The following is a 27,389-nucleotide window of genomic DNA, read 5'->3' on the forward strand; positions in this document are numbered from 1 at the left end:
GCAGATCTCTCAGTGGGTGAGCATTTTGGAGACAGTGACCACAACTCTCTAACCATTACCACAGCCTTAGAGAGGATAGGAGCAGACGATATGGGAAAGTATTTAATTGGGGAGGGGGAATATGACGCTATTAGGCAGGAATGGGAGCATAAAGGTTCAAGATTCTAGTTTATTTGTCATGTGTACATCAAAACACACTGTGAAATGTGCTATTTGCATTAACAACCAACACACCTGAGGGCATTGGGAACTGATATACTCAGGGAAATGCACAATGGAAATGTGCAGGTTTTTTTTAATATTTATATAGGGAGTATTTGCATGGGTTCCGGTTAGATTTGTCCCATTAAGGCAGGGAAAGAGTGGTAGGCTGAAGGAACCATGGTTAACAAAGAATGTGGAATATCTAGTCAAGAGGAAGAAATAAGCCTACTTAAGGTTTAGGATGAAAGGATCAGACAGTGCTCTGGAGAGTTACAAGGAAGGTCATGAAAGGAGCTGAAGAATAGACTTAGGAGAGCTAGAAGAGGCATGAGAAAGCCTTGGCAAGTAAATTAAGGAAAATCCCAAGGCGTTCTACACATGTGAAGAACAGGATGATGACTATAGTAAGGCTTGGACTGACCGGGGACAGTAGAGGAAATGTGCTTGGAGTTGAAGGAGGCAAGGCAGGTCTATAATGAATACTTTAGTGAAAGAAACCATAACGTTTGTGAGGATGGCATAGAACAGGTTGACGTGCTAGAACATGGCAATGTTAAGAAAGAGCATGTGCTGGAACTTTTGAAAAACATTGGGATATATCCCAGGTTACTACGGGAAGCCAGGGAAGAGATTGCTGCGCCTTTGGTGATGATCTATGTATCCTTATTGGCCACAGGAGCAGTTCCAGATGATTGCTCAAGAAAGTGAGTAGGATAACCCTGGGAATTACAGAACAGTGTCTTACTTCTATTGTGGGCAAATTGTTGCAGATTATTAAAGATGGGATTTACCATCATTTTGAGAAGCATAATTTGATTTGAGTAATAGTTAGCTTAGTTTTGAGAAGGGCAAGACACAAGCCTGACTGAATTCTTTGAGGCTGTGACAAAGCACATGGATAAAGGTAGAGCAGTGGGTGTGCTGTAGATGGATTTCAGTAAGGCGTTTGATAAGGACCCCTGTGTAAGACTTATTCAGAAAGTCAGGAGGCATGGGATCCAGGGAAACCCGGCTTGCCCATAGAAGACAGAGGGTGGTTGTAGATGGTGTTCTGCAGGGATCTGTTCTGGGATCCCTGCCCTTTGTGATTTTTAGAAATGACTTGGATAAGGAAGTGGAAGGGTGGGGTAGTAAGTGTGCAGATGACATGAAGGTTGGTGGTGTGTGCAGCACAGAATGTTGTCAAGGGTTACAGCAGAACACTGATAGGATACAAAGCTGGACTGAGAAGTGACAATCCAGAAAAGTGTGAAGGGCAGAAATGGCAAATAGCTGGGCATGCTGCCAGCGATTGTGGTAGAAGCAGATACATTACGGACATTTAAGAGGCTCTCAGGCAGATGGATAATACAAAAATGAAGGGCTATGTGGGAGACAGGGATAGCGTGATCTTAGAGTAGATCGTATAATTGATAATCAACATCTAAAGGATATGAGCTTAGCCTGCTGCCCTACTCGCTCTACACCCATGACTGTGTGGCTAGGCACAGCTCAAATGCCATCTAGAAATTTGCTGATGACAACTATTGTTGGCAGAATTTCATATGGTGACAAGACGACTTACAGGAGAGAGATATTTCAGCTGGTTGAGTGGCGTTGCAGCATCAACCTTGTGCTCATCAGTAAGTCCAAAGAACTAATTGTGGACTTCAGAAAGTGTAAGATGAGGGAACACTCACCAGTCCTCATAGAGGGATCAGAAGTGGAAAGAGTGAACAATTTCAGTTCCTGGGTGTCAACATCTCTGAGGATCTACTGTGGGCCCAACATATCGATGCAGTTTCAAAGAAGGCACAACAGCAGCTGTATTTCATTAGGAGTTTGAGGAGATTTGGCATGTCATCAAAGACTTGCAAATTTCCTCAGATGTACCACGGAGAGCATTCTAACTGGCTGCATCCCCATCTGGTATGGGGGGGGGGCATTGCACAGGATCAAAACTCAGTCAGCTCCATCATGGGCACTAGTCCCCCCAGCATCCAGCACATCTTCAAGGAGTGATGCCTTAAAAAGGTGGCATCCATCATTAAGGACCCCCACCAAGAAGGATATGCCTTCTTCTCTTTGCTACCATCAGGGGGGAGGTACAGGAGCCTGAAGGCAACAATTCAGGAACAGCTTCTTCCCTCCTGCCATCAGGGTTCTGAATGGACATTGAACCTCACTACTTCTTCCCCCCTTTTTGCACTACATTTAACTTAACTTTAATATATATAACACCCTACCTACTGTAATTCACAGTTCTTTTATTAAGTATTGCACTGTACTGCTGCTGCATAACAACAAGGTTCACAACATATGCTGGTAATATTAAACCTGATTCTGATAAGGTCTGGACAACATCATGGACTGAACAGCCTGTATTGGACTGAACGGCCTATATTGTACTGTACTGGGCTGAAATGTTCCATGTTCCATCAGGAATTTCCAGCACCTGCAATAATATTGATTCACATTAAATTGGCTACTGTTAAGCTCATCTTAAAGATGGCCTCTTATTGCAAGTGGATGGGGAGTTTATAGTTATGGAGGAGAGAACAAAAATGATGGGAATTGGGTTGATGGGATTAAAACTATATGTTATTACATTAAATAATCTATTTCATACATGAAACTATAGGCAAAGATACTAAGTGGTAAAGTGGATCTGTTGCTCTTGTTACAGTTATACCAAATTTAAAAACATAACATTGGAAATGATAAAGTTAACTTTGAGCCTAAGATTTAACAAATTCAGACGACAGACACCAAAGCTTGTGCAATCACTCGACCCCAGGTGTCCGATGATGCAATGTTTTGATAATATATATTCTACAGCCTATTTCTACCATAGAGTATACTACAAAGTAATTAGTTTTGGAAAGACACCACTCTATCTTATTCTAATTTATCAACCTTTATACATAGCTGCTATACTACAATTTATTGAATTAACCACTTCCTGATTCTGGGGTTGATTATTTTAACTCAATCTCAAAAAAGCCTGTTAGATTTATTTAAAACAGTCCAATTTTACAGCTGCATATTAATAAGATGTTCTTTTATTAAATAGTAAGTCTCAGTCTACTTATTCTCAAAGGCAACTTCAAATTATGCTTCTGGTCTACTTTTAAACTGTTGTTCCAGTTTCACAAGCCGCACCCTAAGTGTGAATGCTCATTTGTGACATCAGCAAGTAAAGTGAAACCGTATCACATTCAAATTTCTTATGTTATTCAAGTACAGAAAACCTCTTTACCATATTCAGCTGCTGAGAAACCAAGAACACAGACCATGGAAACTTAGATGAGATGACTGTTATAGGGCTACGAGAAATCCGAAGAGACTTGAGCATCCAGATTTCTGGACCTATGATATGAAGTACCAATTAGAGTGTATCTAGATTAGAAGGAAATTGGGATAAGGATCCCAAAATCGTATCGCTGGTGTTCAGCTATTATTAAAACGTGTGGAATAAAGTAACAACAGAAAAGTGTGCCTGAGATTTAAAATATTTTAATATTTTGATATGAACCGACAACGAATGTTAATCTGATTTAATCAATGTTTATCTTGCCTTGTACCATTATCTAATCAGAAACTACTTGCATTTATCCCAGAATTTTCATTACACAACGCAACTGAACATTTAGTGTACAATCACCATCCTAAGAAATAAAATGGGACAAAAGAGGAAATTGAATCACTATAATAGGACACGCGACCATTCTCTAGCGGAAGAGTATGAAATTCTCCAAGTTCTTTGTTGCACTTTTAATCCTATTGCAGTAAAAAGGCTACAAGGCCTTTGGGTTGTCGATACAACCAGGAGATAGAAAATATCAGAATATATTTTCCTCACAATAGCCGATTATATATGTTGTTTAAAAAACAGGTCAAGTGGTTAAAACTTGAAATCATTTCGATGCTATTTCCGGGAATAGTGAAGTTCGAAGCCAATTATGGTGAAGGCAAGAATTTTGCGACCCATCAGCCATTTGAAAAGTCTTTAACGATTATAAAAGCCATGAATCTTCAAAAAGACAAGTTTTTTTTTGACAAAAATGCGACTAGATTTTTTGGCCATTATTTGAATGAGCAAAACCTAATTTTGACAGAATTCCAGAACACCAAGTGTTACGGTAAATACGCGCTGAAATAGTGAATACTTACTGCAGATGGATCTCTCATGATAATCTTTTTAGCTAGCGTGACGGTGCGGCTTGTTCGTTTTTTCTCCTGTGTCATCCTGTCACATTTTACAAGGGCTGCGAGACGCCGGCCGCCCTCCGCTTGCTGCTCTGCCGGTGGGGGGACGGCACGGCTCGCTGAGCTCGGCGGCGGGTCGGCGCAGTCACTCATGGAGCGGCGGTCGAACCTGAGCCCGTGCCCCGGCCGCTACATCCCCGCGCAGCCGTCACATCCCCCGCTCGCGCTCCCCCCACCCCCGGGACCAGCGCCGCCCTCACGTGACACCGGACGGAAGCGCGCGCGCGAGAGCCGTGCATTTCGCCAGATATTGGCGCCGAATCCGAAATCTGGAGTTTGGTCAGCCGGCTTATTATTGTCACATGTACCGAGGTACAGTGGAAAATAATTTTTTTTGCATACCGCCCTCACTGATCATTTAATTACAACCGTTCTTTGAGGCGGTACAAGATTAAACTATAACAGTGCAGAATAAAGCGTTACAGAGAAAGTGGAGTGCGGCTAAACCATAAGGTGCAAGGCCAATAACAAGTAGATTGTCAAGAGTCCATCTTATACTAGGGGACCATTCATTGAACAGAGGGACCGAAGCTGTCCTTGAGCCTGCTGATTAGTGCCTTCAGATTTTTTTTTGTATTTTCTGCCAGATGGGGGTGGGTGGGGTCTTTGATTCTGCGCCACGAAGGCAGCAAATGTAGAAAGAGTCCATCGAGAGGGATGCTCGTTGCCGTGATGTGCTGAGCTGTGCAGTTTCCTGTGGTCGGAGGCCGTGAAGCTATACAGTTTCCTCTGGTCGTAGGCTGTACCAAGCCGCGATACATCCGGATAGGATGCTTTTCAGAATGGCAGGCGGTGACTAGTGGGGTACCGCAAGGCTCAGTGCTGGGACCCCAGTTGTTTACAATATATATTAATGACTTGGATGAGGGAATTAAATGCAGCATCTCCAAGTTTGCGGATGACACGAAGCTGGGTGGCAGTGTTAGCTGTGAGGAGGATGCTAAGAGGATGCAGGGTGACTTGGATAGGTTGGGTGAGTGGGCAAATTCATGGCAGATGCAATTTAATGTGGATAAATGTGAAGTTATCCACTTTGGTGGCAAAAATAGGAAAACAGATTATTATCTGAATGGTGGCCGATTAGGAAAAGGGGAGGTGCAACGAGACCTGGGTGTCATTATACACCAGTCATTGAAAGTGGGCATGCAGGTACAGCAGGCGGTGAAAAAGGCGAATGGTATGCTGGTATTTATAGCGAGAGGATTCGAGTACAGGAGCAGGGAGGTACTACTGCAGTTGTATAAGGCCTTGGTGAGACCACACCTGGAGTATTGTGTGCAGTTTTGGTCCCCTAATCTGAGGAAAGACATCCTTGCCATAGAGAGAGTACAAAGAAGGTTCACCAGATTGATTCCTGGGATGGCAGGACTTTCATATGAAGAAAGACTGGATGAACTGAGCTTGTACTCGTTGGAATTTAGAAGATTGAGGGGGGATCTGATTGAAACGTATAAAATCCTAAAGGGATTGGACAGGCTAGATGTAGGAAGATTGTTCCCGATGTTGGGGAAGTCCAGAACGAGGGGCCACAGTTTGAGGATAGAGGGGAAGCCTTTTAGGACCGAGATTAGGAAAAACTTCTTCACACAGAGAGTGGTGAATCTGTGGAATTCTCTGCCACAGGAAACAGTTGAGGCCAGTTCATTGGCTACATTTAAGAGGGAGTTAGATATGGCCCTTGTGGCTACGGGGATCAGGGGGTATGGAGGGAAGGCTGGGGCGGGGTTCTGAGTTGGATGATCAGCCATGATCATAATAAATGGCGGTGTAGGCTCGAAGGGCCGAATGGCCTACTCCTGCACCTATTTTCTATGTTTCTATGTTTTATATATAAATAGCGACTCTCAAAAGCGACACCCTAACTTTTTAAGCCTCCCGAGGAAGTAGAGGAACTGGTGAGCTTTCTTGGCCATGGCGTCTACGTGATTCGACCAGGGCAGGCTATGAAGAGTTTGTAATGGAATTATAGCATTGAAGGCAGAGCTGTAACCAATAAACACTGGTCTTTCATAAGTGTCTTTACTGTCCTGATGCTCCAGGGATGAGTGTGGGGCCGGGGAAATAGTCGTATAGACCTGTTTTGGCAGTAGGTGAATTGCCATCAGGTCTTTTATTGGGCAATTGTCATTGAGACGTATTGTTATTTCTTAGGTATCAGGTTGATACTGATCTTCTTAAAGCAGATAGGAACCTCAGATCCGTGCATACTGCATTGAGATACATAATATAATGTAGCTAAAATTCAGACATCCCACCCTGCAAAAACTCATTTCAGGGAGATAGCACCATCAATTTGCGGGAGACTTCCGGGAGAGGTGTGACGTCTGCAATAGAGTAGCTCCTTAGCAGCTGGCCGGCTAGTTTAAATAACGTTAGCTATGCTAATGAACGAATGACACATGTTAAACTCACCTCAACATGTCTTTTACAGTCTTAACCCACCATGGGCAATAGAAAAGTCACTGTTGCAAACAGTGCAGCGAGCAACACTGTCATTATTTTGACCCCTATTAGGCAGAGGTACACTTTAGTGTAGTCTGGGGTGACGTACGTTTTATTTTGGAACACTCTGCAATGGCGCGCTCTCGCTTGCCCTCTCTCGCTTTCGCGCTCGCGCACTCTCGCTTGCTTTTCTCTCGCTCGCTCTCAAAAAAATTGATTTCCGTGATATTGTATATAATTTGCGGGCATCAGGGAGCCACTATTAATATGCGGGAGACTCCCGGAAGTTCCGGGAGAGGTGGGATGTCTGAAAATTACAGGGAGGATTGTACCTGCAACTACACAAAAATTATTCACAATCAAATTGAATCTATCCCTAAGCATCAAATGCCATAAATGCCATGTACAGTGTATTTGGACACACACTCAGTGACTACTTTATTACATATACCTACTCCTTAATACAAGTATCTAATCAGCCAATCATGTGGCAGCAACTCAATGCATAAAAGCATGCAGACACGGCCAAGAGGTTCAGTTGTTGTTCACACCAAACATCAGAATGGGAAAGAAATGTGATCTAAGTGATGTTGACTGTGGAATGGTTGTTGGTGCCAAACAGGGTGGTTTGAGTATCTCAGAAACTGCTGACCTGGAATTTTTATGCACAACAGTCTCCAGTGTTTACAGAGAATGGTGTGAGAAACAAAAAAAAAATCCAGTGAGTGGTAGTTCTGTGGGTGAAAATGCCTTGTTAATGAGAGAGGTCAGGGGATAATAGCTAGACTGGTTCAAGCTGACAGGAAGGTGACAATAACACAAATAACCATATGTTACAACAGAGGTGCATAGAAGAGCATCTTTGAACGAACAACACATCGAACCTTGAAGCAGCAGACCACACCGGGTTCCACTCATGTACCTAATAAATTGTCAATGAGTGAATATCCAGACATATAGTGCAGCTTTTAAAATAAAGGCAAAATGATGAACAATAAGGAGAACAATTTATTGAGAATTTTTTAAAAGCACATATTGGAAGTCTAAAATAAAAGTACAAAATGCTGGAAAAACTCAGCAGGTTAGGCAGCATCTGTAAAAGGAAAAACAATGGTATCTTTTCAGGTCTGAGGCCTTCCAGCTAAGTGTTTTATTATGCATAAAGTTTATATTTGAGAAAAAAGGGCTGCCCTGGTGTTTACCCCCAATAAATATGCTTTCTTTCTGAAGCCAATGGTATGCAATACAAGTGAACTATTAGGGGACTGATTCATCTTTGTGCGAGGAACATTCAATCAGATACACTCAGACTACAAGAATATGGCAGTTCTATACATGTTCCCATGATCAGTCACCAATTGTACATACTGATCTAGAAAATAGAAAATAATTGCAACATTTAGCAGGTCAGGCAATAAAGAAAGGTTTATGTTGCAGGTCAGGTCATCGTTTATCGGAGTTCCAGTATCCGAGGTCTTTTATTATTTTTATATGTTGGGCATTTCAGGAAAGGAAGACATTTGTTGTCTATTCCCAGTTTAATTTGAAATGAAACTTATGAGACTTCTTCAACCACTGCAATGCATGCAATGAATATACTTTAATAATACTTCTTGATGGCAAATTCCAAGCTATGTAGTGAAAGGATGGAGATATTACTGCTTGTTGGTCAGGAGCATGAGCTGGAGGTTTTCTACTTTATTTAACAGACTAAACAAAACTAAATTGCTAATAATATTTGAATAATACCTTAAATTAGAGAACAAAACAATAAATAAACGATAGACTATACATCAGTATAATGGGATTTAGAAAATGTAGTCAAAATATACAATTAAAATTATTAGAAGAAATATCTTGACCATTTCTTGCATTTGTCAACTGATATGAAAAACGTTAGCAGCATAGTATTTGATCAGTATGAGGAATTATGCACACATCTAAATTTTAACAGAAACTTTTCAATCACTAGGTTTTTGAGAAATAAGTACATTAGATGCTAGAGGAATGCAAACCGTTTCTATTATTGGTGAAACATACAAGGTATTACATAGATCAAAATAATCTCATTGGGAACTTGCATATAATTGTGGGTGAAATAGTTTTTGGAGCTATTTTCATGTACTACATCTGGAGATAAAATCTGAAATTAAGAGAAAAGTATTGGCTGGAGTAAATTTTATAACAAGGCTTTGGAGATCTTTTAATGAAATTCCTTGAATATACATAGGCTGGCATTTAACTAAATTAAGGAACTGCCCTTTCAGTAATGAAATACCCTTTCAACACTCAAAAATTCACTTGTTTATTACTAATTTTCGAGGCGACTGTTCTTGCTGGGGTTTTGTCTGTGGAAAAAATGGCAGTCTATTAATTCACACAACCAATGAAAGGATAATGGATGATATTAATCCATCTTTGTGCTGTTACTGGAGGGATAAAATTCGGACAAGAAAGCTCTTCTCAGACTCATCTGACGGGATTTACTCTACTAGTCCTTTGTTAGCTAGTTTAAGACGTTGTACTTTTGAGCCTGGATCACTGCACTGAAATGTCAACTACCAACCTACAACAGGGATAAGGTGGCACCTATCCTTTTGTTAAATTATAATGACTCTCAGGTTAATAATACCAAGGCCCTAAAATAGGACTTTATTTGTTCAACTTGCAGTTGGCATTCAGTTTTATCAGGTAGCATAAAACAGGTCAAAAAAGCATTTAATCATAAAACACAAGCAGCATATTGGTTCCAAAGAAAACTGGAGGATTTCATTTGATGTTAGTACACAATAGTGCAAGTCCAATGCTGGGTTAGTCAGTTTGGTCATAAGGTAATCTTTTCCCCATTCATTATTATAGAGAGAGCTGCCTTCCTACATGGGATATGAGACAACAAATAGTATTTTCAAAATTGAAGTTCAGTGAATCCGAAGGATGTAGCCGTTTCAGTTTGCATTTGGCAAACACGGCGACTGTGACCTATAAACAAATCCTATCAATAAGTAACGGGTACTCAGTTAGATTCGGTTTTAATCAAACAGTATATATATTTAGCAGCTCCACCTTGGTGTAAGATCCAAGGGAAAATTACAGAGTTGAGAGTATAAAAATATAAATGCAACTAATTTTAATTCAAAGTTACACATGATGCATAGGTAAAATATGCTGGTGTCCCTGCTTTAAAATCTATCATAAGCAAACAGACATTCATTAAGGTGGATCTATTTTTAAAATGTTACTGAGACTTATAAGTAGGCTGTAGTTATTAAACAAGGCAAACTAGGTGTAATTATTACTGATCTGTGTTTAGATCCATCAAATACACAGTAATGAAACATCTCAGTGATATGCTTAGGTGGCAAACTTCAGCTCAAGTTATCCCCATACTTCATTAAACTCTTCTTAGGCAATCTCTTGGGATCAGGGATGATTTGCTTCTATTCCAGTTTGATGCCATAGCTGAGGAGCCCAAAGTGAGATGTGCAGACTCCACAAGATGTGTCACAATAGGTGCTGGATACAATGGGTGGGGATGGAGTAGCTCGTGAAATCATGATCCCCTTCCATGGTTTATGCAGACTTTGTACATCCTCCAAACAAAGGGACTCAAAGTCCTCTGTACCATCCCCAGTGACTCGCTAGCAACTTAAGCATTTACGGAACAAGGATTCCCATGGACTGGTGGTGATAAGGAGATTTTGAGAATATCCTTCAATTTTTGACCCCTTGGTGCCATGATGGAATTCAGATCAAAGCACCAATTTCAGGTTTCCATCATTAAATTTAGGGTACGTAAATTAGATTGAGAGAAACTCCCTTCCAAGTTTTCAGGGCAGTCAGAAATTAGCAACATTTTCAAAACTGATATTAAGGAGGAATCTGAAGACTGAAGCAACAGGCAAACTTAGCTCATGTGTCCTGGTGTAAGTAAATTTCATGAATAAGTAATAGTGCTCAATTGGATAGAACCTGCAGTTAGGATACAATATAATCCAACTGTTTAAACTGAATCCTAATTGCGGACTTGAACCGACGTGTCAGACCTGCAGTAAATATAGCCTGTCCATTGGAATAAGAACTTCTCAACTATGCAAGGTGGAAGAGAACAAACTCATCATTGTTTCATTTATTCCTCTGGTGGATCTGGAAGAATTTACGGAGATAATATTAGAGGTATCTCTTTGATGAAGTGCCTGTTGCAGATACAGTAGTCCAAATCTCAGAGTGATCCACAGGGCAGTGACCAGGAGGTCATGAAATTTGCTTTGATATCTCAATTTTCATGATCTCTTTTCTCCATAAGGTCAAAGGCTGACCCAACAAACTGGAACCAAACATAATTTCATCATTCACACCTGCTGTCACTGAGTGGTCCTCAGATATGGGAAGCAGTTTAAGTTTTTCACGATCTTGTCGATCTACATTATGGGCGGCTGACATTGCACAGTGGGAGCTGGTTAGAAGTTCTTTGTTTTTGCAAATAGTCTAGTGTAAGGCCCATTTTTCTCATTTGTTTCAGTAAGGTGATGATGACTCAGAAGGTCAGGATCCAAACATACAGAAGTTAATTCCTGAATGCTAAATTGCAATAACTGAGATTGGAGTGACCTTGATTCTGGAGTGAAGGTTGAACAAATTCCCATTTATCCTGTGGATTGGCAGGGAGAAAGTTTCTTGGAGGTGAAGTTCAGTACTGCAGTGAGAAAAATTGAAAAAGGCACTGGGGCACTGTCTTGTATGGAAACTGTCTGCACTGAAATTTGTCTGAGTGGGATAGTTAGTTAAGTTCACAGTGTGCATGCCATCAAACACAGGATGGAGTCAAATTTCTGAGGGCCGCCAAGTCTTGATTAATGGAGTCAAAGGCTTTTGTGAAATTACTTAGGCCATGCACAATGGTTTATGTTGCTGTGTCACTGGAGTTCTTGTACAGTGAAAATCATGCCTATTGTGTTTCAGTACAAATGAAATCTACATCATAACTCAGGGAACAACTCTTCAGCCAACAGCTGCAGGTGGTTAAGTCTGGCCTATGTGTCGACATTCCTGGAGCAGACATGAGTGTAGAGATTGGGAAAACTGCTCTGTAATTACTGCAGTCAGATTTGTTTTTCTTTCATGAAAATGGCCTCAATATCCTTGAGGTCTTCTAGATGGTATTCCTCTTCCTAGATGTGAGAAATTTGAGTTTAAAGTTCCTCTGCGCCAGACTTTAGAACTTCATTTGGGATACTATATACTCACAAGGCCTCTCGTTTCTTATTTGATATATTTCTGTTTTGATTCCTTGTGAACCTGGGGTAGTGATGAGGTTGGACTGGGTAGCATGCTTTCAAATTGAAACAAGGATGGGGCCACTGGTAAGAATTTCTTTCAAGTACAGCCTGCTTCCTACAATGGAGTTTGAGAAGGGGAGTAGTGGGTGAGTAGGTCTGGAGGCTTTTTCAGCCACAATTGTGACAACACTGTCTGGATATCGGGATCTCATGGGTTGTTTCCACCAACCAATAATTTAAATATCAGGCTTTCTGTTGACTTGTAAAGACGTTTCTTCTCTCTTTGGCTCTACAGGAGTTTTCAATATAGTGGTTACGTGGAGAAGAGTGCATTATAACCAGGCAACCATTCTACTACAGATTCAGAGTCCTCAGTTTGTACCCATGGAATAAAATACATGAATTTGATTTCACTTTTTACCATCATTTTTCTCTAAATACTTACTTCCAGATTCAGCTAAATGTCGATTGGCTGCATGGTTTGTTGAGCCATCTGGACTGTACATAGGGTGTTCAGTGCCAGCACTTGCACTGTGTCAAGTCTGGTTCAAGCCTGCTTCTGTCTCAGGTTTCAAAGGAATTGCAAGCTACCCCGGAACTTCTGTTTCATTGGCAGTGTGTTTAGCATAGCAAATGTAACCAGACAGCGCCTTTAATTTACATTAATTAGGGCTGAATAATTAGTTATGTCTGGAATAACTGATATGATATTTTAAACAATGGTTTGCAGAAGAATTTATATAGCACACAGAGAACAGCTGTGTTGCCTCTGGAAAACCTGTGCAGTATGCCATCATTACCAGAAAATTGTTTATATATTCCATAGTTTAAACAGGAGGCTAAATCTGAGCTAAACCGTTTGCAGCAAAGAACAAGAAATGGCCCTAGTGACTGCTCATTGGATTAAAAAGGAAATCAGAGGAGATCTCCTGCGCTCCAGGTAAATTTTACAAAATGATAACCAGATGTTTTGCACTTATAAACTAATCAAAAATAGTATTATACTTGTTAGATTCATGTATGGTTTGCAGCTAAAAAATAACAATGTTTTAATACACTTTTTTCCAAGCACAGCACAACATCCTATTAAACAACTGTTTTAGTACATCACAACTGGGATGAAAAGGCAGATTTAGTACCTGAGCATGACGTACATTGTTTTACCTATCTTTAATTATACACTTCCCCAATCCCACCTTCTTCCAGCAATTGTCATGTTGATGTGGTCTCTACTCATTCTTCCAGTGAAAATGGCCACTAATACACTCTTAAAATAAGGCACCAATTTGTGCTGAACGCAAGCACGAGGAAATCTGCAGACGCTGGAATTTCAAGCAACACACATAAAAGTTGCTGGTGAATGCAGCAGGCCGGGCAGCATCTCTTGGAAGAGGTACAGTGGATGTTTCGAGGTGAGACCCTTCATCAGAACTAACTGAAAGAAGAGCTAGTAAGAGATTTGAAAGTGGGAGAGGGAGGGGGAGATCCAAAATGATAGGAGAAGACAGGAGGGAGAGGGATGGAGCCAAGAGCTGGACAGGTGATTGACAAAAGGGATATGAGAGGATCATGGGACGGGAGGCATAGGGAGAAAGAAAGGGGGAGGGGGGAAGCCCAGAGGATGGGCAAGGGGTATAGTGAAAGGGACAGAGGGAGAAAAAGGAGAGAGAGAAAAAGAATGTGTGTAAATAAATAAATAACGGATGGGGTATGAGGGGGAGGTGGGGCATTAGCAAAAGTAGTAGATAAGCTGTCTCCAGAGAAAGAGACAGAAAGATCTAGAAAGGGGAGGGAGGTGTCGGAAATGGACCAAGTAAACTTGAGGGCAGGGTGAAAGTTGGAGGCAAAGTTAACGAAGTCAACAAGCTCAGCATGCGTGCAGGAAGCACAGATACCAGAATAGGTTTGGAACATAGATTGTTCCACAAAGCCAACAAAAAGGCAGGCATAGCTGGGACCCATGCGGGTGCCCATGGCTGCACCTTTAGTTTGGAGGAAGTGGGAGGAGCCAAAGGAGAAATTATTAAGAGTAAGGACTAATTCTGCTAGACAGAGCAGAGTGGTGGTAGAGGGGAACTGGTTAGATCTGGAATCCAAAAAGAAGCGGAGAGCTTTGAGACCTTTGAGAAACTTCCTGATGGGGAATGGAAGTACATAGGGACTGGACATCCATGGTGAAAATAAAGCAGTGGGGGCCAGGGAACTTAAAATCATCGAAAAGTTTCAGAGCGTGAGAAGCGTCATGAACATAGGTAGGAGAGGATTGAACAAGGGGGGATAAAACAGTGTCAAGGTATGCAGAAATGAGTTCAGTGGGGCAGGAGCAAGCTGAGACAATGGGTCTACCTGGACAGGCAGGTTTGTGGATCTTGGGTAGGAGGCAGAAATGGGAAGTGCGGGGTGTGGGAACTATAAGGTTGGTAGCAGTGGATGGGAGATCCCCTGAGTGGATAAAGTCAGTGATGGTGTGGGAGACAATGGCCTGGTGCTCCTTAGTGGGGTCATGATCGAGGGGTAAATAAGAGGAGGTATCCGCAAGTTGTCGCTGTGCCTCGGCAAGGTAGAGGTCAGTACGCCAGACTACAACAGCAACCCCCTTATCGGCAGGTTTTATAGTAAGGTTAGGATTAGTGCGGAGGTAGTGGAGAGCAGAGTGTTCAGAAGGTGTGAGGTTGGAATGGGAACAAGGTGCGGTGAAGTCGAGACGGTTGATGTCTACTATAAGCCTATGGACTCTCACAGCTATCTGGACTATTCCTCTTCTCACCCTGTCTCTTGCAAAAATGCCATCCCCTTCTTGCAATTCCTCCACCTCCGCCGCATCTGCTCTCAGGATGAGGCTTTTCATTCCAGGACGAAGGAGATGTCCTCCTTTTTTAAAGAAAGGGGTTTCCGCTCCTCCACCATCAACTCTGCTCTCAACCTGGTACTCCAGCTGCAGTGCTGTCGATAAAAAAGCCTTGCAGAGGGTGGTTAGAGGAGCAGAGAAGGTTATTGGGGTCTCCCTACCTTCTGTCCAAGACCTCTTTCAGAGTCGATGCCTCCAGAAGACACGATACATCATTAAAGACCCCTCACACCCTCTCCATGAACTGTTTGTTCTTCTGCCATCAGGCAAACGTTACAGGAGCATCAAAACTAAAAACACAAGGCTACTAAACAGCTTCCTCCCGCAGGCAGTCAGACTGCTAAATAGCTGCTCCACCTGACTCTGCTTTGGACACTTTTAACTTGCACTGGACACTTATAACTGATATGTGGCTGTTGTGTTTTACTATTTATTGTTATGTTTATTATTTAGTGTTGTGTTTGTTATGTTATGATTGCACTGCCCCTGAGAAACGCTGTCTCATTCTGCCCTGCGGAGCTGATGTATGGTTAGAATGGCAGTAAAGTTTTTTGAATCTTTGAATCTTGAATCTTGAAATGCATCTCCCCCATTTCACGCACATCTGCTCTCACTCCATCCTCCTGCCACCCCACTAGAAATAGGATTCCCCTTGTCCTCACCTACCACCCCACCAGCCTCCGGGTCCAACATATGATTCTCCGTAACTTCCGCCACCTCCAACAGGATCCCACCACTAAGCACGTCTTTCCCTCCACCCCCCCCACTTTCCGCAGGGATCACTCCCTACGCGACTCCCTTGTCCATTCATCTCCCCCATCCCTCCCCACCGATCTCCCTCCCGGCACTTATCCTTGGAAGCGGAACAAGTGCTACACATGCCCTTATACTTCCTCCCTCACTACCATTCAGAGCCCCAGATAGTCCTTCCAGGTGAGGAGACACTTCACCTGTGAGTCGGCTGGGGTGATATATTGCGTCCAGTGCTCCCAATGCGGCCTTCTATATATTGGCGAGACCCGACGCAGACTGGGAGATCGTTTCGCTGAACACCTACGCTCTGTCCGCCAGAGAAAGCAGGGTCTCCCAGTGGCCACACATTTTAATTCCACGTCCCATTCCCATTCTAATATGTCTCTTCACGCCTCCTCTACTGTCAAGATGAAGCCACACTCAGATCGGAGGAACAACACCTTATATTCCGTCTGGGTAGCCTCCAACCTGATGGCATGAACATTGACTTCTCAAACTTCCGCTAATGCCCTACCTCCCCCCATACCCCATCCGTTATTTATTTATTTACACACATTCTTTTTCTCTCTCCCCTTTTTCTCCTTCTGTCCCTCTGTCTATACCCCTTGCCCATCCTCTGGGGTTTTCCCCCCTCCCCCTTTTCTTTCTCCCTGGGCCTCCTGTCCCATGATCCTCTCATATCTCTTTTGCCAATCAACTGTCCAGCTCTTGGCTCCATCCCTCCCCCTCCTGTCTCCTCCTATCATTTCGGATCTCTCCCTCCCCCTCCCACTTTCAAATCTCTTACTATCTCTTCTTTCAGTTAGTCCTGACGAAGGGTCTCGGCTCGAAACATCGACTGTACCTCTTCCTAGAGATGCTGCCTGGCCTGCTGCGTTCACCAGCAACTTTTATGTTAATTTGTGCTGAGGTTTGCTTTAACAATCTGGTAAATGTTTGCATGTTGAAATTTGTGGAAAACTTGACAGACACAAGAGACAGCAGATACTGGAATCTGGAACCACACGACACATTAACAGACAGGAGAAATCAACTGGCACTTTATCTGTAGGTGGCTTATCATCAGTTTAAGTAGCAGCAATGGGTGAACTTTTTTCACTTTTGAAGCTTAAAGTAGGAATGTTGACCCTAAAACATAATCATACCGGTATGAAATCCATATTGCAAACTTCCTGGAAATGTTTACCACCACCTTCAATAAATGTGTGTGATAAGCCACCACCTACAGATAAAGTGGGTGGGGGGGGGTGGTGGTGTGTGTGTGTCCCCATCCGTCCAAGAACAGCTAGAAGTCACATGTAAGCAACCAAAATACAAGTGCTAACAGTCTCAATTTGAATTGGTTAAATGAAGAAAGTACAGTAAAGGCCTTGGAGTAACAGTAATAAGTAGCTAGTGTGACGAGAATACACATAGATTAAGATGTTAGCTGGCCTGTGCTGGCACCAGTGGGATCAGCAGTTGGTCTGCCACCTGTCTTCAGGAGAAAGAGAGATAAGGAAAACAATGGAGCAGCATTTGGAGATAGTAATGAAGGGACGGGAGAGTTTAACGGAAGGAGAGCTGTCAAGATCGGCTCCCCCTTTGAACCCTGAACTGTTTGAAGTGATGGACAGGCGATACCCCAGCAAGGGGATAAAAAAAAGGACAGGTTCACTAAGGCAAGACACACGACACCACGAGGTAACGAGACCCTGGGAGCGGTGCGCCTCCCATAAGTCGGTGGGAAGTTTTGGAGGGCTGGTCGCGGGACCAGGCCATAGACGCACAGGGTGGAAAGGCACGATCAACAGGAACCTGGTGTGTGTCCGCCCTTGCCTGGGTGCCAGGTTCACCGCAGAGAAACGACTGTATCTGGAAACGGAGGGGTCACGGTCGGTGACCTCAGAAGACATCACAAAGGGCTTGCCCGAAAGCTGACTGCGAAGAATATCGAAGGTCTGTGTGGAAGCCATTTGAATATTCATTCATTTTGCTCTCTCTTTCCTTCCCCCCAACGACCATCTCCCATGGCAGTGATTACTGCGAACTGAACTGAATTCAATTGAACTGAACTTTGCGTCACTTTGAAACTGGTCATTTACCCCCTAGACGACGATAGAGCTTGATTGATCCTGTTATCTTAATTCTGTGTACATGTGTGTTTATCATTGCTGAACTGTTGCATTTATTATCCATTTGATTAGAGTACTGTGTTGCTTGTTTCTTTAATAAAACTTTCTTAGTTCTAGTAATCCAGACTCCAACTGAGTGATCCATTTCTGCTGGTTTGGCAACCCAGTTATGGGGTACGTAACATAAGTGGGGTTCTCGTCCGCGATTTTGAACGCTAAATTTGGGACGGAGTAAATTGATTGGGTTAAAATTCCCGAAAGAAAGAAAAGACAAACAGCAGAAATGGAGGTTGAGGGATTTATAAAGGCGCCGACCTTGGAGGCATTAGAGGATGCCAGGAAAGCGGAATTGGTAGCTGTGGCCAAACGGTTGAATCTTGCTAAGGGCAAGTCGACAATGAGGAGAGAGGAGATACACAGAGCTATCGTAGAGCACTATGTATCTAAAGGTGTGTTTCCCCAAGGGAAGCTGGAGGTGGTGTCTATTGAAAAACCTGCTGGAGACGCGGTACAGGTGCAGCTTGAAAAACTGAGACTGGAGCACGAGTTCCGGGTACGGCAGTTGGAGCGAGAAGAGAAAGAGAGGCAATGGGAGTGAGAAGAAAGAGAGAGGCAGAGGGAAAGGGAATTTGAGCTGGAGAAGTTAAAGATAAGGGCAGAGCAGGGGCCCGTGCCGAACCAAGGTGGAGGGTTCCGGGCGACCCAGGAGGTTAGGCTGGTTCCCCCATTTGACGATACCGACGTGGATCGGTACTTTCTCCATTTCGAAAAAGTTGCTACAAGTCAGGACTGGCCGAGGGATAAGTGGGCTGTTTTGCTTCAGAGTGTACTGAAAGGGAAAGCCCAACAAGCTTACTCAGCTTTGTCCGCGGAAGATGCCCAGAGGTATGAGGTGGTGAAGGAGGCCATCCTCAGGATTTATGAGTTGGTCCCGGAGGCATACCAGCAGAGGTTCCGGAATGCGAGGAAGCACGTATTTAGAGTTCGCCCGTGAGATGCAGACATATTATGAGCGTTGGTGCGCCTCGAAGGGGGTAGAGGGGGATTATGACAGACTGCTACAGCTGATCCTGATTGAGCAGTTTAAAGGTTGTGTCCCTGAGGGTATGAGACCCTACCTAGATGAGAAAGAGGCAGCCATGTTAGCCGCAACTGCTAAGTTGGCGGATGAGTACGTGTTGATGCATAAAATGATATTTGCCCCGAGTAAAGGCTACCAGAAGGGTCGTCAGTACGGCGGGGAGAGTCTGCCAGAAAAGTCAGTAAGTAAGCCGGGGATTCGTGAGAAGGATAAGGTAGACCGGGAGCAGTCTGGTAGGAAGTCTCCTGGGGTCGTCTGTTATAATTGTGGGAAAGTCAGACACTTTGCGTCCAGGTACTTTGCCCCAAAGAAGGAGACGGGAAAAGGAAAAACGGGGGTTCTGACTGGCTGTATTGAGCCGGCAAACCAACCTTCAGGAGAGAGGAGGTCGGATAAAGTTCAGGAAGGGCGCAAGAGGTTTATCTCGGCTGGATTGGTGTCGGTGAAGGAGGGGTTAAACCCAGTTCCAGTACGGATCTGGAGAGACACGGGAGCTTGTCAGTCACTGATCTTGAGGAGTGTTTTAGATTTTAGTTCAGAGACCGAGACTGGGGAGGTCAGTGTGATCAAAGGCATTGGAAAAGGGACGGAAGCCGTGCCTTTGCACCGGATATACCTACAAAGCAATTTGGTCTCTGGACTAGTCACGATCGGGGTGAGGCCCGAATTACCGATGAAAGGCATGGAAGTCTTGCTCGGTAATGACCTCGCTGGGGGAATCGTATTCCTAGCCGTGAGATTGACAAGTCAGCCTGCCAGCATTGAGGCCCCGCCCATGGACTCGCAGGTTTATTCCGTTTGCGCGGTAACTCGACGGATGTCGAGGAAGGCTGCAAGGGCTGAGATACAGCTAGCTGAGACGTTTCTGCCAGCCTTGTACGAGGAGGGGGTAGAAAGTGAAAAGGAGGAGCGTGGTGGAACAAGAGGAGGTGAGGGGGCTGAGGCAGACTTAGCATTAGCCAGGAAGGACTTTATACAGGCACAAGAGCGAGATGAGGAGCTGATGGATTTGGCGGAGACAGCTCTCTCTGACGCAGAATTGAAAAGGGAGCCAGTCGGCTATTATGTAAAGGAGGGAGTACTAATAAGGAAATGGAGACCACGTACCATGCCCGCAGATGAGGAATGGGGAGTTGTACATCAGGTGGTAGTGCCAAAAATTTATAGGGGCGAGATTTTTAACCTGGCCCACAAAGTACCCCTTGGTGGACATTTTGGGGTGAGGAAGACAGTCGACAGAAATATGAAAGAGTTTTACTGGCCGAATATGAGGAAAGATATTGTTGAATATTGTAGGCGATGTCATTTATGTCAGGTGGTGGGAAAACCAAATCAGGTCCTGCCTAAGGCGCCCCTTCGACCTATACCCGCTTTCGGGGAACCTTTTTCTCGAGTAATTGTGGATTTTGTCAGTCCCCTGCCCAGAACTGTGAGTGGGCGAGAGTATGTGATGACTATGATGTGCACCGCCACCAGGTTTCCGGAGGCGGTGCCCCTAGCCAGCGTGAAGGCGCCCGCCGTGGTAAAGGCGCTTGTGAAATTTTTCACTACGGTGGGGCTGCCCAGGGAAATCCAGTCGGATCAGGGGAGTGTCTTCACATCTCACACCTTCCGATGGATGTTGGATGAGATGGGAGCAAAACAGATTTTGGCCTCCGCGTACCACCCTGAGTCACAAGGGGCGTTGGAACGATTCCACGCCACATTAAAGACCATGATTAAAATTTACTGTCAAGAAAATGCTAGGAGCTGGGATGATGCTTTGCCCCTTTTCTTATTTGCCGTGAGGGACACGGTTCAAGAGTCATTGGGGTTCAGCCCATTCGAGCTCGTCTATGGTCATCGGCCCAGAGGACCCCTGACCTTAGTAAAAGAGCAATGGTCCAGTCCGGCCGTCCAGGTTAATGTGATTGATTACGTTTTAAAATTTCATGAGAGGCTTGAAAGGATCTGTGACCTTGCAAAAGAAAATCTGCGACACTCCCAGACTAAAATGAAAAAATGGTATGATAGGCGTGCCCGCGAAAAAGTGTTCCAAGTGGGCGATCGGGTCTTAGTTCTGTTCCCAGTGGTAGCCAACCCCCTCCAGGTGAGATTCCACGGTCCGTACAAGGTAATTAAAAAGATAGACCCTTTGAATTATGTTATCAAAACGCCGGACAGGCACAAACCCACACAGTTGGTACACATTAACATGTTAAAAGCCTACCACGATCAGAAAGAAAACCCGGTTGGTGTTATCACGGAAATTAATGAGGCTGGGGTGTCGAATGAGATGGGGAAAACCCATCTCGAGAAGATGAATATGGTGCCGACCCGATTGGAGAACTCTATTGTTCTGGCTAAGTTTGCTGATAAGGTCTCTCACCTAACCCCCGAACAAAGCGGGCCATTGATAAAGCTAATTCACCGGCACGCAGATGTATGTCCCGATGCCCCGAGGCGATGCAAAGGGACGGTGCATGATGTTTGCACCTCAGGCCAGCCTATTAAACAACATCCCTATAGGATGAACTTGGAGAAGGGCAAGCTAGTGGAGAAAGAAATTGAACACATGCTAGCCACAGATATTATTAGGCCATCCAAGTCGGAATGGGCCTCCCCCTGTGTGGTTGTCCCGAAAGCCGATGGGAGCATCCGATTCTGTACAGATTACAGAAAGGTGAATGCTATCACGAAAACTGATGCTTACCCCATCCCAAGGGTAGACGATTGCATCGATAAAGTGGGGAGAGCTACGTACATTACCAAGATCGATTTGCTGAAAGGGTACTGGTGTGTGCCTTTAACCGATCGGGCTAGAGACATCTCGGCATTTGCCACCCCCTCCGGTTTATACGAGTATAATGTTCTACCTTTTAGCATGAAAAACGCCCCAGGGATCTTCCAGAGGATGATTAATTCAGTAATAAAGAGACTAAGGAACACAGAAGCATATATTGATGATTTGGTGGTCTGGAGTGACACATGGGAGGAGCACATTGTGGCGGTAGAGGAGCTATTTAAACGGCTGTCCGAAGCCACCCTGACAGTGAACCTCGCAAAAAGTGAGTTCGGCCATGCGAAGATCACTTATCTGGGGTTTGTGGTAGGACAGGGGCAGCTGGCTCCGATGCAGGCTAAGGTGCGGGCTATCTCGGAGGTCCCCACCCCGACAGACAAGAGAGCCCTGAGAAGGTTCTTGGGGATGGTGGGGTACTATAGGAAGTTTTGCAAAAACTTTTGAGGATATTTCCCTCCCTCTCACTAAGCTTTTGCCAGAGAATACGAAGTTTGTGTGGAACGACCTTTGCCAACAAGCCTTCGAGAGTCTGAAGGCGATTCTGTGTCACCATTCTGTGCTAAATGCGCCTGATTTTTCAAAACCCTTCTACCTAGCAACAGATGCTAGCGACGAAGCTGCCGGGGCGGTGCTGTTGCAGACCGACAAAGAGGGGGTTGAGCACCCAGTCGCTTACTTTTCCAAGAAATTTAATACCCATCAGAGAAATTATTCCACTGTGGAAAAGGAGTTACTGGCCATCATACTAGCATTACAACATTTTGAAGTTTATATTTGCCCGGCACGGAAACCACTGGTAATTTACACTGACCACAACCCATTAGTGTTTTTGGCCACTATGAAAGATAAAAACAAAAGATTGCTAAGTTGGAGTCTGGTGCTACAGGAATTTGATATCAAAATTACACATATAAAAGGAACGGAAAATGTGATTGCTGACTGTCTGTCAAGGTGTTGACAACTTCAAATTCGCTGTATTAGCCAAATAGCTGATAAAGATGTATATTTGTGTGTATCAAATAATGTATTCATGTTTATAATTTTTACCCCGGTAAAAACCTTTAAAGGTGGGAAGTGTGACGAGAATACACATAGATTAAGATGTTAGCTGGCCTGTGCTGGCACCAGTTGGATCAGCAGTTGGTCTGCCACCTGTCTTCAGGAGAAAGAGAGATAAGGAAAACAATGGAGCAGCATTTGGAGATATTAATGAAGGGACGGGAGAGTTTAACGGAAGGAGAGCTGTCAAGATCGGCTCCCCCTTTGAACCCTGAACTGTTTGAAGTGATGGACAGGCGATACCCCAGCAGGGGGATAAAAAAGGGACAGGTTCACTAAGGCAAGACACACGACACCACGAGGTAACGAGACCCTGGAAGCGGTGCGCCTCCCATAAGTCGGTGGGAAGTTTTGGAGGGCTGGTCGCGGGACCAAGCCATAGACGCACAGGGTGGAAAGGCACGATCAGCGGGAACCTGGTGTGTGTCCGCCCTTGCCTGGGTGCCAGGTTCACCGCAGAGAAACGATCGTATCTGGAAACGGAGGGGTCCCGGTCGGTGACCTCAGAAGACATCACAAAGGGCTCGCCCGAAAGCTGACTGCGAAGAATATTGAAGGTCTGTGTGGAAGCCATTTGAATATTCATTCGTTTTGCTCTCTCTCTCCTTCCCCCCACCGTCCATCGCCCAGGGCAGTGATTACTGCGAACTGAACTGAATTCAATTGAACTGAACTTTGCGTCACTTTGAAACTGGTCATTTACCCCTAGACAATGATAGAGCTTGATTGATCCTGTTATCCTAATTCTGTGTACATGTGTGTTTATCATTGCTGAACTGTTGCATTTATTATCCGTTTGATTAGAGTACTGTGTTGCTTGTTTCTTTAATAAAACTTTCTTAGTTCTAGTAATCCAGACTCCAACTGAGTGATCCATTTCTGCCGGTTTGGCAACCCAGTTACGGGGTACGTAACACTAGCACTGTAAGAAAATTAGTCTGTAAACACCAGAAAAAAGACTGATGTACATACCTATGAAAGATGGGTTTGCATGAATACAAAATGTAACAAATGAAATTATTCATAGCCATGAAGAAACATGTGGTTAACATTGAGACATGGTGTTGGTTTGGACTAGAATGATTGTGTGCTTAATTTCCTGCTCGGAAGTTTTTTTGTACAGATGTGGGTGGATGGAGGTTGGAGAGAAACTGGTAGCAATGTCAGTCACGTACAGTATGCTGAAATATAAAAATAGCCTGAGCTCATTTTAACACAGAAACCACAGAGCGAAAGTAAAGTACCAGGAAGGGACATTATAAATTACTTTGTATGCATGGCTGGATATCACAGTAAAAAATGAAGTTGGGTAAAAAAAACCCAGAAACTCCATTCCTCTTCAATGCTTTAGTATTACTTAGTGTCAACCAGGTGTTAGATAATCCCTTATTTCTATAACAATTAACAATTCTTCTACTCTGGGACTGATGCTCTAGATGCTTTTGGAGATATTTTAGGCTACGTCCCCACTAGACCGGATAATTTTGAAAACGCCGGTTTCAAGTAAAAACGACAGGTGTCCACACTAGGCATTTTTCAAAATATCTCTGTCCACATCAAAACGGATATTTGGGTGAATTTCCTCCTACTGGGCATGTGCAGCCACATCTACAGAAAACAGGCGAAGAGGAAATGGTATAATATTTACATTTCCGCAGCAGCTTTGTGCTATTTCCATTGGTCCAAAACTAGAGTACCTACAACAACAGCAAAAGAAAGTTTTCAAAAATGTCTTTGAGGAATACAAAGAAAACCTCCGCTGGAAAAAGCAGACCAGACTTCTTCATTTAGACAGACAATGAAGTCAAGCTGTTTCTGTGAGTTACAAACGACTACAAAGTCAGCAAAGCAGTGGAGAACGTGGAGAGAGATGTTTAATTCCAAACAAGCTATTAACGTAGACAATAAAGTAAACAGCACACACATGAAGCCGTCCTCTACCCAAGATCAACAAGTGAGTGGAATCTTCTGCCACCAGACCTGCGCACTATTTCTGACATTAATATTTTTAAAGATAGACTCAATCAAATCAATTTAGGGGATCTAGTCAAAAAAGCTCACTTTACAATTTAAATCTCATGCCATTCACACCGACTGCGCGTTATAACAGCCGTCCGACAGTGCTTGCGCAGTACCAAGCAGAAGCAGAAAAACCATTGTTGTTGTGGTGTTGTCATGATAACGTTTTAAAATCTCTCCATTTACCCCGTCCACACTGCAACGCAAAACAATCGTTTTGAAATTTACACACTCTGGACAGTGTTTTCGAAAATCTCCGTTTTTAGGGGATGAAAACGCCGTTTCAGTGTGGACGGAGGGTCAAAACAAAGAGAAAAAGCTTTGTTTTCAAAATTATCCGGCGCAGTGTGGACGTAGCCTTGGTCTAGACCTATTCTTTATCCCACTGCACTACTGACTACATTATGGAAACACCAAAACCCTTGAAAAAAATCCTACAAAAATTAGTGTGTATGGCCCAGTCCATCACAGATAAAGCACTCTCCACCAGTGAGCACATTTACGTGGAGTGTTATTGCAGGAAAGCAACATCCAACATCAAAGACTCCCATCAGAAAGAAGGTACAGGAGCCTCAGGATTCACACCACCAAGTTCAGGAACAGTTATTACCCCTCAACCATCAGGCTCTTAAACAAGAGGGGATAACTTCACTTGCCCCATCACTGAAATATTCCCATAACTGAAATGTTCCCATGATCTATGGCTTTCACTGGTGCAAACAACCTAAAAAACATTATGCATCTGAATTTTTCTAAGAAAACTTACTTAATGTTGCCTGTGAAAGTAAAAATTATTATATAGTTTTGTTACTTGCAATTATTAAAAGCAGAGTTGCTCACAGGTGGTTGTTCAACACTGATTTAAAAACACTTTATTTTCTGAATAATCTGTTTCAAGTCGAACTAATCAAATCATCAATTACATGCAGCAGTCATGCACATTCCTTGATAAATGTTTGTTAACTTTCAAGCAAGTCAGACAATATTTTCATTTGATCCATCATGATACAATTAAATATTATTTTAGCATTCTTTGAACCTACTGCTGAGGTTTTTACACTTATTTAGCTCAATGATTCACCAAATCAATTTCACTATTTTAAAACCAGATTTAGCAACACATTTTCTGTTGCAGGTCTATTGCTTGAAAACAGAGCCCCATATAATTTTGAACATTTCATCCTTTTGTCTCAGTTGTTACATGGATAAAGATACCAGTATTTCTATTCTATTATTCCCACTAACCTTTTATGTGACTGCACATGTTGTCTTCTATTTCCTTCCAGCAATTTGGCGATCTGCAGTATATCCCTATTAATCGTTGTGGCTATCACTCGAGGTCAAGGATGATGGTCTTCGTTCTGTTGATCTATTTATGGGATCTCAAGTGGCTTATGAATCCAATCTTGGCTTTGAAAGTTCTTCCGCATTCAGGACAGGTAGTTCCAGATGGCAGATCGGGCTTTGGTTGTTGCTGCCTCTCTTTCCATTTTCTTCTCTTTTCTTCTAATTCTGCACATCTGTTGGCTTCAAAAGTTGCTGTTCCTTCTCGGATGACGGCTTGCCAGAGTTTCCTGTCCTTGGCATTGGTTTCCCAATTGTTGATGTCGATATTGCATTTCTTCATGTTGGCTTTTAAGACGTCTTTGAATCTCTTCTGTTGTCCACCTCTTTTATGTTTGCCTTCTTCAAGCTGGCAGTAGAAGATTTGTTTCGGCAGACGTTCGTCTTTCATCCGAACAACATGACCACTCCATCTTAGTTGGTTCTTGATGACAAATGCGTCAAACATTGAGCTGAAATCAAAGCAGCTAGATATCACTCCCTTGCCTAGTAATCACAAAACATTTGATCTTTTTTCTGTATTGCCATAAGACCCCCCTTTATCACCTTTGTTCCTCTTTTAAAGCAAAAAAAAAGATAATTAGTAACAGGACACTGTACATCTTCCCCTGTTTAATGTCAGGAGTGCAGCTCAGATCAGCCGCTGTGGAAATGAGTTGAGGAAAACTGAAGCAAATATAGAATGTAATAAACAATAATCAAAGAACAGATTGCTCAGAGTTAAATGTTTGAGATGTTTCAGTTAACGTTACATTTAACAAAAAGTGCTATAGGTTAAACAGAGTGATGCAGAATGTTGAAAACAATAAGATCAGATTCATAATTTATAAAGCAGGCTACTTATGCAGATGCAGTCAGTGGCCACTTTATTAGGTACACCTGCTTGTTAATGCAAATATCTAATCGGCCAATCGTAGCAGCAACTCAATGCATAAAAACATGCAGGCATGGTTAAGAGGTTCATTTGTTTTTCAGATCAAACATCAGAATGGGGAAGACATGCAACCTAAATGACCTTGACTGTGGAATGAATGTTGGTGCCAGATGTGGTGGACTGAATATCTTGGAAACTACTGATCTCTTGAGGTTTTCATGCCCTATGGTCTCGACAGGTTACAGAGAATGGTACAAAAAACAAACAAAAAAATTCAGTGAGTGTCAGTTCTGTGGGTGAAAATGCCTTGTTAGTGACGGAAGTAGAGGAGAATGGCCAAACTGC

At 43.4% G+C, this 27,389-nt stretch overlaps 1 protein-coding gene across 9 annotated transcripts in view; it reads right to left on the reverse strand.

Annotated features, from left to right (window-relative positions):
- Window positions 1-27,389, reverse strand: part of LOC134357380 (hippocampus abundant transcript-like protein 1) — a 153,251-nt gene that overhangs the window by 73,606 nt on the left and 52,256 nt on the right. Inside the window, exons 1-2 of one of the 9 annotated variants that reach the window (XM_063068882.1) lie at window positions 4,357-4,486; window positions 3,443-3,552 (exon numbers count right to left, since the gene is read on the reverse strand). The exons of 5 other annotated variants lie outside the window; for them this stretch is intronic. In XM_063068882.1, the coding sequence (XP_062924952.1) occupies window positions 3,443-3,538 (96 nt within the window). In that variant the 5' untranslated portion in view covers window positions 3,539-3,552; window positions 4,357-4,486. Of the gene's footprint in view, window positions 1-3,442; window positions 3,553-4,356; window positions 4,627-12,615; window positions 12,663-26,071; window positions 26,623-27,389 lie in introns of those variants that run through there. 3 more of the 9 variants (XM_063068885.1, XM_063068886.1, XM_063068880.1) reach the window with 3 other exon arrangements.

This window comes from Mobula hypostoma, chromosome 16 (genome assembly GCF_963921235.1).
Source record: "Mobula hypostoma chromosome 16, sMobHyp1.1, whole genome shotgun sequence".
Lineage (NCBI taxonomy): Eukaryota > Metazoa > Chordata > Chondrichthyes > Myliobatiformes > Myliobatidae > Mobula > Mobula hypostoma.